The sequence below is a fragment of the Python bivittatus genome, unplaced genomic scaffold, assembly GCF_059951505.1.
Source record: "Python bivittatus isolate LINGU-HERP-01145 unplaced genomic scaffold, Pbiv_v1 ctg000020_np1212, whole genome shotgun sequence".
Taxonomy (NCBI): domain Eukaryota; kingdom Metazoa; phylum Chordata; class Lepidosauria; order Squamata; family Pythonidae; genus Python; species Python bivittatus.
The window spans coordinates 119,751,241-119,765,177 of record NW_028277030.1 but is presented as its reverse complement, the minus strand read 5'-3'; the positions used below and the strand labels follow the sequence as shown (position 1 = coordinate 119,765,177).

The window sequence follows — 13,937 nt, the reverse complement described above, 5'->3', positions numbered from 1 at the left end:
CCTCCCATGGTCCAGCTTCTGACAAGCTGGAGGACTTTTTCCTTTTAGGAAAATAAAGATGCATAATAGGAATTAAGCAGTTCAGCCTCATTCCTAGTATTCATCACCATCTTGCCATCTTCTACCAGCAAACCAGCAGTTTCCTTAACTTTCCACATGTTCTACACATACTCAAAGAACCCAGACAGCTCTTTATGCAACCACACTGCTCTAATCAGCTATCTTCCTTTTTTCCCCCCTGGTATCTGTGTTTGGTTCTTATTTATCTCATTTTTTTCAAAATTTCCCAACCCTCCTAAACTATTTTTATTTTTCAGCATTTCCATCCATGGAATCCTTCCTACTTTTCCCATTAGCTTACTGGGGTCAGCTCTTTTGAAATCTAGACACTAATCTGCCTACCTTCAGTTTTCCATGCCTGCAGTATGGTGAATTCCAGAATCACATGGCCACTCTCTCCCGAAGTTCCTACAACTTCCATTTCCTCAACTATTTCTTCTCTGCTAACAAGAATTAAGTCCAACATAGCCGATGCTAATTCCCTCCTCCACCTTTTGGATGATGAAGTTGCCTCAAGGATGTGTCAAGAACCTGTTGTATCTCCCACTAGTCAGAGTGTGATTCCCAGTTGATGTTGGGATAATTTCAATCCCCCATTACCACAGTGATGTGTTTCCTGGACACCTCAGCTATCTGATTTGCAAAGATTTCATCTGTATCTTCTGCTTGATTGGGTGGCCTGTAGTACTCACCCAGTGTTTAACAGTCATTATTGTTATATATTGTTTATATATTGTTACATGTAAATTATATTCTTCCAGTATTATATTCCAACTAAGAGTTCCATCCTACCAGGTTTCAATAGCACCAATAATGTCATATTCCACCACCACCACCCATACTAGGATTTCAAGTTCTCCAGGTTTGTTCTTCATACTCTGTGAATAGGCATCTGAGCCATTTAGTACTGCCCTTCTTTGTCTGCTGCATCTCCTGATGTATTCATGAGCACTCCTTCCTTCTTACCACTTGCTTCCTTGTTGTAAGGTTTACTGTCTTTGGGCTTATGCTTTGAGTATGATTCTGGATCTCCCTTCCCCTTCAGGTGTAGTTTAAAGCCCACCAGTTGTTGATGGCACTATATAAACAAGCATTCATTCATCCTAATAATTTAGGTCAGCTTTTTATGTACAGTATATATGTGGAATCTGGTTACTGTCTACAAATTATTATAGATATAGATACAAATACTTAAGAATGGGACAGACACAGTTCCACAAATAAGATCAATTTTCGTACTACCTTTTTCTGCCTCTCTAATTAGGAACCTGTATTTCTCCATTCAATAGCTCCGTAATGTTCTTACCTTCCTTTTCCACTCTTTAAATGGAAAAGAAATAGCTTAAAGATATCTTTGCAGACAGAAAGTCCCAAGTTGAATTCCTGGCACCTCCAAGTAAACCTGAAAAAATCCTTGTCTGATCCTCTGTACAAATACAACCACTCATTATAGATAAAATTGAGCTTCAGAGATTAAAAGGTCTTATTCAGATATAGCAGTTTCCTGAGTTCCTTCTCTCCGTTCGTCCTTAGCTACCTCATACCTCCACACCCCAGTTTTTTTCTTTTCTTCATCATGCCTACACAGTCAGCCTGGAAACAGGAACAGAATGTACAGAGGAGGTGTTGAGAATGGAAAAGCCCTTCCATTTATTACCGTTAATCTTGCAAGACCTGATCTCTGTCAGTTGATGCAGTCTTAAATTCAAGGATTTAAAATCATATGGGTCATGTATCTTTCTCTCTCCCCTGCCCTCCCCATCCGAACATCAGAAGCAGAAACCCTTGGCAAAAGCAGTCCATTAAAAGCCATTCCAAACAAAAGGCCAAACAATCTGATGCCCTCCAGATAGAGCTCTGTTACCCATAAACCCTAGCTAGCATTTCCTTTGGAAGTTGAAATCCAACATATCTAAAATGCAAAGTCTAACAAATTTTATACTACAATGGGGAAAAGTAAAGATGAAAAGTTTCTTTTTGGCTCATATACCATGTTATGAGTCAAACTGATTCCTGGGTTGCACTACAATATCACATGGAGTCTTTTCATCACACAGATTCATTATGACCTTTGTTTCTTCCATACATGCACAAACATGCACATATACAGAGGCATTTAAATAAATTTGCCCAATAATACACAGGGGCATAAGCACAGAGAAACACCCTTGCTGAAAGATCCCAAATTCTCAACAGCACTATCAGAACCACAACTAAGCACATGGTCTGGAATTGAAATACTAAGCACTTCAGGAGTTACTGTCTGTGGTGCCCTCCTGGATTTTTGCATAATAATGGTCATCCTAGATCCAATATGTACCTGTGTGTTTCCTAGTTCTGGCTTCCAGTCTTGGCTCCAACATACTTCTACTTTCAGCAAGCTGCAATAAATCCAGGGGTGGCTCTGCCATTAGGCAGAACAAAGCACATATTCAGAAGGGGGGAGATGAAGCAACACATTGTCTTGTATAATGAAAGGGAAAAGAAGTAGCCTCATTTGGGGGGCCTGTTGTGCACTCCTAACCTAGGTGCCTATCCTCAGATATGGTGGGGGTCAATATCCTAAGACTAAACCACCAGTGTATTTGGAATAGGGAAGGCATGCCAGTCCCTCTCATGTTGCTCTTCTTTAAATACTCTTCCCCAGAGCTATTTATCCCAAGAGAGACTTCTTTGACTCTAATCAGCAAACAGCCCATGGGAGTAGGCCAGACTGAGCACAAAGTAGATGTGCAAGGTACGTAAATGGCTTCTAAAAAGGAGCAGAGAAAGGACTTGATATAGCTTCAGACCTGCTGCTCCCTTTATCATTCTACTGATAAAGTGATGTTTCACACCAGCCACAATGCCTTAGTGATGGGGCTGGCAATGATGCAGCCAGGAGCAAAGATTATCCCAGGTCTTATTGGCCACTTGAGTCCGCTGCAGGAATACCCCTTTCCTGCCTGGCTACTGGGTGCTATGCTCTTGGGCCATTTTAGCTTGGGCTGTGAGAGAGATCAGAAGCTGACTTGCACAGCATTCTTGTTTGCTTGCTTGCTTTTGACATAGGAATATAATCTCTTGAAAGACTTGTTGGAAGACTGACCTCCTGCTCTTTCACTGAGCACTATTATCTTCCATATCTGTTATGATTTGGGGTGCAAGAGAGATTGGACATCTCTTTTCTGCCATAGGACTATCAATCTCCCAGTAGTTAGATAGTTCTATAGTCCTATGGCAAAAATCAAAGAAACAGCAAAAAAAAAAAAAAAAGATGACCAGTTGGTGGGGTATATGAGAAGGACAGGATGAAGCAGGAGGAAACTCTCTCCACCTCTGTGCAAGTTTCATCCTATCTGACAGGTTGCCAGTTTTGGGTTTGCCTATTTTGAATTTCTTTGCCAAGGTGTATCAGTCTTCCAGGAGAATGATAGTCCTACAGTTAAATAAAGAAAAGAAGAAGAAGAAGAAGAAGAAGAAGAAGAAGAAGAAGAAGAAGAAGAAGAAGAAGAAGAAGAAGAAGAAGAAGAAGAAGAAGAAGAAGAAGAAGAAGAAGAAGAAGAAGAAGAAGAAGAAGAAGAAAAAAAGGACATTTTGGCTCGTCTGGGGACATATGAGGGGAGCAGGATGAAGCAAGAGGAGCTGTGTCAAAGTACCATGAGCTCCATCCCAACAACTGTTGTTGTTTTTGCCATCAGACTATGGTATCAATCTTCCTATAGTGATCCAATGGGATTTGGGGGGAAATTCTGGCTGATCAATTAGTGGGGCATACAAGGGAAATGGGAAGAAGGGGTGGGAGCTAATCTGCATGCCAGATTTATCCCAAATCTCATGTTGGGGTGTTTTTGTTTGGGAAATCAGTAACCCTATGGGGAAAAGAGAATTGTGATAGGCTGGCCAGTGAATATAGGAGGGATGTCGGATGAAGGTGCAGGGAGTGCCTGGAGATCCCCAGCCCCATCCCACCTCACGTTATGGGGAGTGATGGGTGTTTATTTTTCCCACCAGTAGGTGACGCTGGGTGGAAGGGGAAAGGAACTTGGGGAATCCACCAATCACTGCCCTGAAACTGTCCCACATTAGATTTGTAAAGACAGCAGCTTCATTGCTGAGGCATAGTAAAGCTTGGCCATGGAGCCAGTGCAAATTATGTCAATGTGCTTTTCTGATGACTCAAGGATGGGATGAATGCATATTATCCAGCTGTTAGAAAGTGTTTTAGGTATGTTTGGTTTTCTTGAGGGTTGCATTCTGTTGGGAGAAATTGATCTGGGGTCTATGTTCCAGTGTTGTGTAAGGCCAAAGGACAGAAGAGATTGGTTGCAGAGACTGCATGATATTAGGCAAAAGCCTGCATTTCAGCTTGAGTCCATTCTATAAAGTACTGTAGGCTGGCTTAAGGAACCAAATCTTTGATAACAACATGTAGCACCTGTGCCTCCCTCAAGAGATCAGGTATATTTTCCACTGCTTGTTTGTTATTCTGGTCAGAATATAGCACTCCTCAAGAAGCATTACAGGGTCTAATCAGGACAGCCAAACAAACCCAGTCCAAGAACTGCTACTGTGGTTAAAAACCAAGTCCCAGTTGACAGTAGTTGGTCTTAAGACAGGGATGGGCAGCTCCTGGGCCGCGTGTGGCTGCTAAACTCCCAGAGTTCCCTCAGGTTGAGAATAGCCAAAAGTTTTGGCCAGTTTTTGTTTACTCTTCTTCGTCTGTTCATTTTGGGGTGGGGGGATTAAGAGAATAATAGATGCCCTAAGCTTTGCAGAGGCTTAAGTACTAATTTCATTCCTTTAAAAAAAAAGAAAGAAAGAACTTCTTTCCCCAAACCCACAACTTCCACTTGAGTTCTAAGAGGCAACATGGGTGGTTCATGCCTCTGCAAATCTTAAGATATCCATTTTATTTCAAAACCACCTAAAAAGAGGCTAAAACATTTAGCCACCTCCAGTCCAGTGACATCATAACCACACCAGCTATGCCCCCTGCGGAGGCAAACAAATATTAAAGCATGGCCTTGACTTTGCACACACAAAGTCGAGGCTAGGGCTTTGATTGCACTCCCCAACCACCACTTTGCCTTTTTTGATCTCCCTGCAGATGCCAGTGTGGCCCTCAGCCACAAGAAAGTTGTTCATGCCTATCTAAAATTTGCTTAATTGTAACTGAGTTCTTAGAAAGGTGCTGTATACTGGTCTATAGTTCACAAAGGTTTGTGTCATGGTAAACATTTGAATCCATAATTAGAAAGGAAGAGGCAGAATAGTAGCAGTATTCCCACACATTCCCCACTGTAAGGGAGGAATGAATGAAACGTGTAAGTACAAAGCTTATTCTCAGTTTAATACACCACAAATTTGAACCAAAAGCAATGTGACGAGATTCACATATCACTTTAAAGTATAGATTGTTTAATCTTTTTTTTTTAATTAAGCACAGTTAAGTTGATTGGGTTCAAAGCCATGAGGCCACAAGGCACAGTTTACTAAACCATTAAGGCTGGATTCTCAGACCAAAATCAAACACATAATGACTTAGCTGATGTCTGGCTTTACAGTGTATTGGCAGCAAAACTGCCTTGAAAAATGACAAAATCAGTTATGTATACACTGGGAAACAGTGATTGTGTTTGCATAGAATAAGCAAATATTACTAATAATCTAGGTTCACTGTACATGAGTTACTCATTGATGCATACAGCCTTTTCATTCTCATATTGCTTCCTTTACAAGCTAGCATAAAACTTGGTTTGCTCATGCTTTACAAATAGTTACTTTTTTAGGAACATACAGGTCAGGTGCATGTTACATTTGTAATTTCTGATCATTTTAGTAGGGAGCCATAGAATAGGAAAATTAGTCTAGATGTACGCACATATAGCTAAGCCATGATAAGCCCATTCTTTTTCAGAACTGTAGCTTAATGCTCTAAGTGAACCTGACCAATGACTCCTATATTTTAAATTATGATATGTTACAAACCTGAGTGAAGTGTGTCAGATACTATCATTAAGGGGTCCTCAGAAATACATATCTTTATGCAACTAAGCATATATATGTAAGCAGGAAAAGCCCATATAAAGGAACTAATTAAGCAAATTAGTGTGTTTCATAGGCTATTTGATCTGCCACAAAAGCAAGAGTGGGCAGATAGGCTAGTGAAAAGAAATTCTTATGAATTAGGAACTTTTCACAGTAGCAAATAAAGTCGTAATAAAATATACATAAGTAAGTCTGGGAGATACAAAGGCTTCCAATGATTTATTATTATTAACTCAAGGATATGATTTCTTCATGCTTAAGCCTTTCTAATCCAATAACTACAACCATTTGCCAAATAAGTACAGATGACATGCTCCCAAAGTCAATAGAATAGCAGAGACTTGCTAAGCTGTGGCCCCTTGGGGAAACAAGAAACACACATCAGTGTGATGACTGGTGTACAAAATGTTCACTGCAATAGTACATAATGGTGTTTTAATTTTGATTTTTACATACCAGTTGAAGGTATCTGATCATTCCAGCCCTCTATTCGCCTAACAAGTGGATAGGTATGCTGAAAAGGATAGAAGAGGATAGGCAGATAGCAACTATTTCAGCAGCATTCATAAACAGAACTGAAAGGAAACAGAAGATGAAGAGTGCAAGCAGAGATATTTTTTTCCGGATTCCCCAGAAAAACAGCTGAATCATAAACCCTTTCATAACATCCCTCTCTCCCAAAACACAGAATAAAATGGCACATGCAGAAGAGATTATTATTTTATAATGGCTGAAAATGCAGCAAGGAGAAACGTAAGTATTCTAAAATGGAAAGAAGAACCAAATATTGTCAGCTTGATAAGCACTAAAAAGCTATAGCAAAGAGCCAGTGTGGGATCCACCAATAGAGTGGTTCTGATATGGTTTGACCCATGAACCCCTTTTCCCAGTCTCAAATATTGTTATTACCCCCACAAAAAAACACCCAGACTCTGTTGTTTTACACAAGCATCAGTTCCAAACTGGATCCTTGACTCAATAACAAGCAATTACAAATTGCTTCACTACCCCCAGGATATGCCTGAATTATCCCCTTGGGTTATTTAATTACCCCAGTTTAAGAACCACTGCTCCACTACAAACACATTGTCACTTTTGACTGGGTAGAAGCAAACACCTTGTTCAAGAGTCATTCCTACTTCATGCCATCAAAGGCAATACTTTTTCAGACCTTTCACCTGAATCTGTCACATAGAACTAAGTTGATTTCTTAAATATATTGTCCCTCTTCTCCACCTTTACTTGCTTCTTCTGTCTTTTTCATAGCTTATCTGCAATACACACAAACTTGTTTAATAGTCATTTACTCTTCCAAAGACACCATGCCATGTACAGTCCAAAGAGTTGGGTAGAGCAGTGTTTCTCTTGACAACTTTATGATGTGTGGACTTCAACTCTCAGAGTTCTCCAGCTACATGACATTTCCAAGGTTCAGAAGAGAAAAATCATGGCACTTTAAGATACAGATTTGCAGTACAGGTAAAGCTCTCATGTTCTCCTGACTATTTTTCTACTTTTTAAAAAGCAAAAGATTATAGCACTACTGATTTGTCCTTGTTGAGTTAATCTCAATCTACTACTGAAGACCAAAGAAAGTGAAGAAACGTGCGGAGTGTTGTTTGCTTGTTTTATAACTAAAAAAAAAAAAAAAGATATCTATAGGGCTAATCAAAAATCAATATTTTAGCCAGGCATATATATTATGTATAGATTAGAATTTTGTTCATTATATTCAATACCTCATCAGCTTTTCTAAATTTAAACTCAGTGCAACTCCAACTAAATAAAATAAAATAAAATAAAATGTTTGGAAGATAAAATAAATAAGGTTATCTGAGCTGATTTTCCATACCATCATCACAGTCAAATCAGAAATCATTCCAATGACCACCTGCACCCCATTACCTTTAATAACAAAAGCTTCTGTTAGCAGACGCAGCTTGTATAAAGGTTTCTTCTCTACTACAATGTCTTCAAGGCCAGCTCTTGCATACATGCTTAGAGCCTCGGTGTAACAGCCTTCAATATAATGAAGCTTTGCGAGGATCAACATTGCTTCCGTCATATCTTTTGGCTGGAAAAATAAAAATGTTCATCAGTAATATAATAAAGCTATAGTTATGTAATATTTGTTTTGGAAATATTTCCCTGTTGAAGATCATGTAGAATCAAGCATCTTGTTAAACAAAATCTTTGTGACCTTTGAGTATATGCTGAAATATAATGAGAGCAGATCTCTCCATTCATTCGAAAGATATATAGAGATGGATCTCCTTTGTCTGCTGAAATTAACAAGGCAGCTCTCAAGAACAGGAACACCCTGTTGTTACAATGGAGCACCCACATGCTTTGCTGTTATGGGTCAATGGATGAAGCCATCTGGTTTTCCCCCCAAAATCTTCAAGAACACTCTATTCTGCGTGAAGTGGATCTCTACTAGTGTACTTTGACTGCAGTTTCAAAATTGCTCAGGGGATGGAAAATCTTTTCCTTTTTGAAGAAATGTTGGGTAGGCAGGCAAAACTTGAAGCTGCTTCAAAAAAGAAAAAAAATGGTAGCACCTACCATGGGCAAAAATGAACACATTTCAGCTATCCTTTGAAAAGACACTGAATATATCCCTTATTTTTATGGAGTATAATCAACCTTTCAAACATATTGGAACAAGGGAAATTAAATCTCACTCTGATATAACCCTACATTGGCCTCCTCTTGCATCCAGCTTAATTGTAGTACTAGCTGCATCCATTTTAATGTTCTAAATAACCATTGCCTTGTTTTTACCAAGTACACCAGCTTGTGCACCAAAGTACTAGAACGTCCATGAACCTTGACTCAAGCAGATCCACTAGAACCTTGCTAACACTGTATGTATATGGCCCAGTGTTCATATTATATTATGCAGTAATAGCTATAAGCAATGGAGTGACCTGAAACACTTACACAAGAGAGTGCTTTATTTGTGACGACACAAATGCTCAAAATTATCTTAAGAACACCTCTAAATGGCAGATTCCTACATGGTTAGTACAGCTATTTCTCAGTCACATTCACATTCTCCAAACCAAAAATACTTTAGAACAGTCTTCCAGCTGTGTTGGGCTACCCAATGTTGTCATTTGTAGGAGACCAGATTAGGAAGTTTGCCTCAGAGTATGAAAGTCAGTGCACGGTTAAAATAATAACAACCACTTTGCTAGTCTTTTAAGTTAAGTATAAATTAATTCTAGGTGAAAAAACATAGGAAAATTGACAGACTATTTTTTTTTCATAGTTATGCTGGATCAAGTGAATTAATAACCCATTGATTATTGGGGGTAACCCAGGTGAAATAGTTTGTCAAGCTCTCCTCATATTTGTAAATGACACTTGTACAAAGTAGTAACTTCCCCAATTTGTAATGAAGACTCACATTAAAGAATTAATGCAGATTTTTAGAAGTCAGAGCTTCTAAAAAGGGAAACTTTGATAGAAGCACAAAATCCTACCATGCTGAATCAATAGCTATGACTCTGGGATAAACTGTCCCATGTGGAAATTTTCAAGTAGCAGGCCAATGAAAGGGACTGTCAGTAGCTTTCATAACAATAAGTGCACAGCTAAACTCCTCTGCCTATCATAGTATCTCATTAAAAAAAAAAAAAAAGAGTGAGAAAGCCTCATTTATCATTAGCACTGCTAAAACAAATCTATAAACACATAAGTGGGATCTGCAATACAACATTGTCCTCACTATTAGAGCCTGAGAAAAGATGTAGTTGTTTTAATGAGTCAGTTGATGTGATTTATTAAAATAGCCACATCCTTTTTCTAGGCTCACATAGAATCCTGAGAAAAGATATAAGAGGTGCTGTGCTCACATTATCACACATTCCAAAGCACCTTCTCCAAGTCATGTTCAAGAGTCTTAGTAGCTCTAATTTGGGATCCCAGGACCTAGCCACTCATGTCTTTCACAAGGACACTGTATTCTATTTCCCATCCCCACCCCCCACAATTATTGCCTTCCTCCAAGTCAGCAATATTTCATGGCTCCTGTTTAGGTTCAGTCCTTAGTAGCCACCCCTTACATATGTGTCCCTACATTTTTTCTATACTTCTGGAAACCTTCAGCTCCCTCAAACCTGCTAATACTTTCATTTTTTAACGTGGATGTTGCCATGATAGAAGGGCTGGCTCTTGGAGGACAGAATTGCCTATTAATATATATGGTGCCGAAAGTTTAATTCAGTAAATCCTAACAAATCCTAACATTTTTCTGAATAAAAATTGTTGCAGAAAGAAAGCAAATGGAACATTTATTTTAGACTTTTAGAAATGCATTGGGGATGGTATGGGGGAGATAGGTGGGATTGAAAGATTCCAACATTTTGTTAACTAAACCATTTGATTGTACATCATTAGCAGTATTTTTAATGTTCTTGTTTTATTTCTGCCAAGAATGCCTACCAGTAATTTTCCTCGATTTAGAATGTCAGTCAAAGACTTTTTGGCGTCACTCAGTTTGGGCTCATTTTTTTCCATTAATGGCATGGTGTTCTTGATTTTGGCAAGGTTCTCTTTCAAGCATAGCTCCAGCAGTGCCTCTGCAACTAGTAGATTCTCATAGTCTTCTGTAAGACATAGTCAATAGAATAAAAAATTACACACTGCATGACGTTCCCATATATAGCAGGACAGAAAGATAAACGTTAACCACTATATAAACATTCCCTTGCATAAGGAAATTTGCACCGAGTGCAAAAGTTATTTATGTAATAAAAGTCTAGTTTAAGTTATTCTCTATTCATTTATGGACATTTCTTAGAAACTTTATTATTTAGAAATACTAATCAATGTCCTGTGTGCTGTATTCTACTTTAGATTTGTTAATATGAGCTCTTTAGAGAAAGAAACACTAATTTGTACTGTCAGCTTATTTAATGAGATGGACAGAGTTTTGTTCAATCAAGAAAACTTTATTGGAAATAGAGTCACAGTCTGTTATTTAATTTTCTTGTTACTGTATTCTAGAAATTTAATCAATAGGACATTTACACAATAATTCCAGATTTTGCTGCGGTCCTCTGTATACTTACATAGTAAATAGTAACTGAACGTAATGGGATTTACTTCTCAATATGCATACATAAAACTGCAGTCTGACTGCATCAACATCAAGGACTGACTCAAAAGTCTGTACACACAATATGACTTTCTATGCCTCTCCTCTCCCCAATCCCCCTCTCCCAACCTTACAATCTACTCAGGAAACTAATAACTCAATAAATTTTGAGAGGCATAACTGCAGCTATGATAAAATAGGAGTCAAATCAAGATGACATTGTCTAATTTATCTCAATAGGCTGCACATTCAACTATTAGCCCCTGTGGTCTTTAATTTCACATCTGCCCACATCCTAGTTTGTCCATGGGGTCTTATGACAGATAAAATACAGATACCTATAATTTTAAGAATTGTTTGCCTCCCAGAGTCACTTAGTTGAGATGGGGGGGCTATAGAAAATAAACAAACAAACAAACAAATAAGATAAAATAGAAAAATAAAATGTTAAAACATTCATGCCATAAATAGCAACTAAACATAAATATGATCTGAGTTCAAAAACAGCATCAACCAGGAGTGTCCAGGGGGGTGTCAAAAAATCAAGAGGATGGTTGCAACTGTGTGATTGAAGCTGTTTTTTTTATATGTGTGCTTTTAAAAAGTATGTGGTTAATACTGTATAACAGTTTAATGTTGAATATGTAAGGTGATTAAACCTTGTTTCAACCAGTTATCTGAGCAAAACCCCACTGAAACAGTACAAATTACTTCTCAGCAAAAATGTGGAGAATTTTACTGTCAGGCTTTTTGCTTTAGTTCAGATTTTGTAACAGCAACTGTGCTAGACATAATTTAAGCATGCAGAAAACATGATCTTTTCCTGGAAAGGACTACAAAGACTCAATTTAAAAATACAGTAATATTTTACACTGTAACATTTTTCAACTTTCCAGAAGTCGATTATATTTCCAAAGCAACAGCAAAGCTTTCTCACATCCTCCCACTTTTAAAAAACAATATGATGTAGCTTTTCTTTTCCTGCCACTTATTCTCTCTCTCACCCCCCCACCCCATACCCACCCCCTTTTTTTCCTGGAACAGTTGCAAATGCAAAAGTGATTGAAAAAAAATACATGCTGATATGTGCATGTGCAACAAGCATGCATTTATACTCTTAGGCGGAGCCCACAAGTTAATTTAAAATTGGTGACGTAGCCCCTCTAGAGACACAAAAAGACTGTGGTTTGAGGCAAAGGTTTCAATGGGGGGGGGGGGGAATCCAAGCAGCTGAAGAGTAGTTTCCTCCTTCTCTGACTCACAGTCAATTTTATTTTGTACTGAAAGTTTTCTCTTTAAAGTTGACATTGTATTTTGCTTAGGATGTAACCAGAATAAATGCAAATATCCAAAGTACAAAAAAAACTGGAAAGAAGGATCACAGATGTTCTGCCCCTTTTGTTTCAGTGATGTTGCTGGTAGGCAATTCTTGCAAGCATGAGAAAATATGAACCACTTCCCCTTTTCTTAATCCCCACCCAGAGGTATCCATAAGGAGGTTAAAAAAGTCAAGATGGCAGCAATAACCTTGGGATTGCAATGCAGGATTAAAAGGGTAGGGCTTTAATTGTATGGTTGTGGCCACCATCTTGACTTTTTTGACCTCCCAGACATCGCTGGCCCCTCTCCACTGAAATAAACAGCTTACATAAAACAAAATGAATATCTAATGTATTAACATGTTAAATATCCCAGGTCCTGCTGACCTCCAGCCACAATCCCCAGGATGGTACCTTTGGGGGTTTCATATCAACTGAGATATGAGGAATTGCTACAAGTATGTCTGCATGTGTGTGGACATGGAACAGTTAAATAACTAGCGAAAAGTAATGATACATTTAATTTCCATCCTCTGCTTTTCAAATTTCTTTATGTGGCCCACTTCTTTACGCAGTTCAGCCCCCATCATGCCCTCCAAAGGCTGGTACTCCAGGGAAAATTGTATCCAGCTACTCTGGGACAAAGCCAGTCCCAAATTTCCATTGGGACCAGCACTAACAAGCACCATTCTGCAGCAATCACATCCTTTAAAGATGTGCTGTATAGCCTCTATCAACATCTTGCTCCGTTTCCCCCCAAGAACACTGCTGAAGTTCCCCAAGCGGGCACCCTCCCAAAATAATGAGCCACAAATCCTGTGGTCCTCAACCAGCCCTGGTTGTAGTTCGACACATGTGAAGACTGTCAGCTGGGGAGAAGCTTCTCTGACTTAGCCTCCGTGAGACGCCCACATACCAATCAGGCAAGACATACCAATCTGCCTTGATAGCACCATCTGGGCACCTTAAACCCTGGTCTCAGTGGATGATGGAGCCACCCTTTTTAGACAGCAGTGGAACCCTTCTTGCATTTTGGCCCTTCCCCGCTCATTCTGGCCAGAGGGGTTCTAGATGCCTGTTTTGGCTATTTTATTTATTTATTCACATTTGCTACAACTGCCCAACTCCAAGGGACTCAGTGCTTCCAAACCCAGTCGTGATGGCTGGCAGGACATAAAAAGCAGCCTGTTCTCCAAAGGCCCTGCTTGTTGCCTTTCGCTGGTGCTCATCCCGAGAGACCGCCTCGTCCTTCCGAACAGGAGCGCGTCGTCCGGCCGCGCAGAATTAGGCCAGATGCCGGGCGAGGACACCTCGGCCGGCAGGAGGTCAGGAGAAAGGCGGAGGGAGCATTACTGCTCTGTCACTGGCTCCTCGGCGTATCTTTCCTTTCCTTTCCTTTCCTTTCCTTTCCTTTCCTTTCCTTT

The 13,937-nt window shown here is 39.3% G+C and overlaps 1 protein-coding gene across 2 annotated transcripts in view; it reads right to left on the bottom strand.

The window, feature by feature from the left end:
- The window catches only part of TTC7A (tetratricopeptide repeat domain 7A), a 192,315-nt gene that overhangs the window by 171,669 nt on the left and 6,709 nt on the right, over nt 1-13,937 (bottom strand). For both annotated transcript variants that reach the window (XM_088147914.1, XM_088147920.1), the window contains 2 exons: nt 10,540-10,703; nt 7,996-8,164 (listed from right to left, as the gene is read on the bottom strand). In XM_088147914.1, the coding sequence (XP_088004040.1) occupies nt 7,996-8,164; nt 10,540-10,623 (253 nt within the window). In that variant the 5' untranslated portion in view covers nt 10,624-10,703. The remainder of the gene's footprint in view (nt 1-7,995; nt 8,165-10,539; nt 10,704-13,937) is intronic.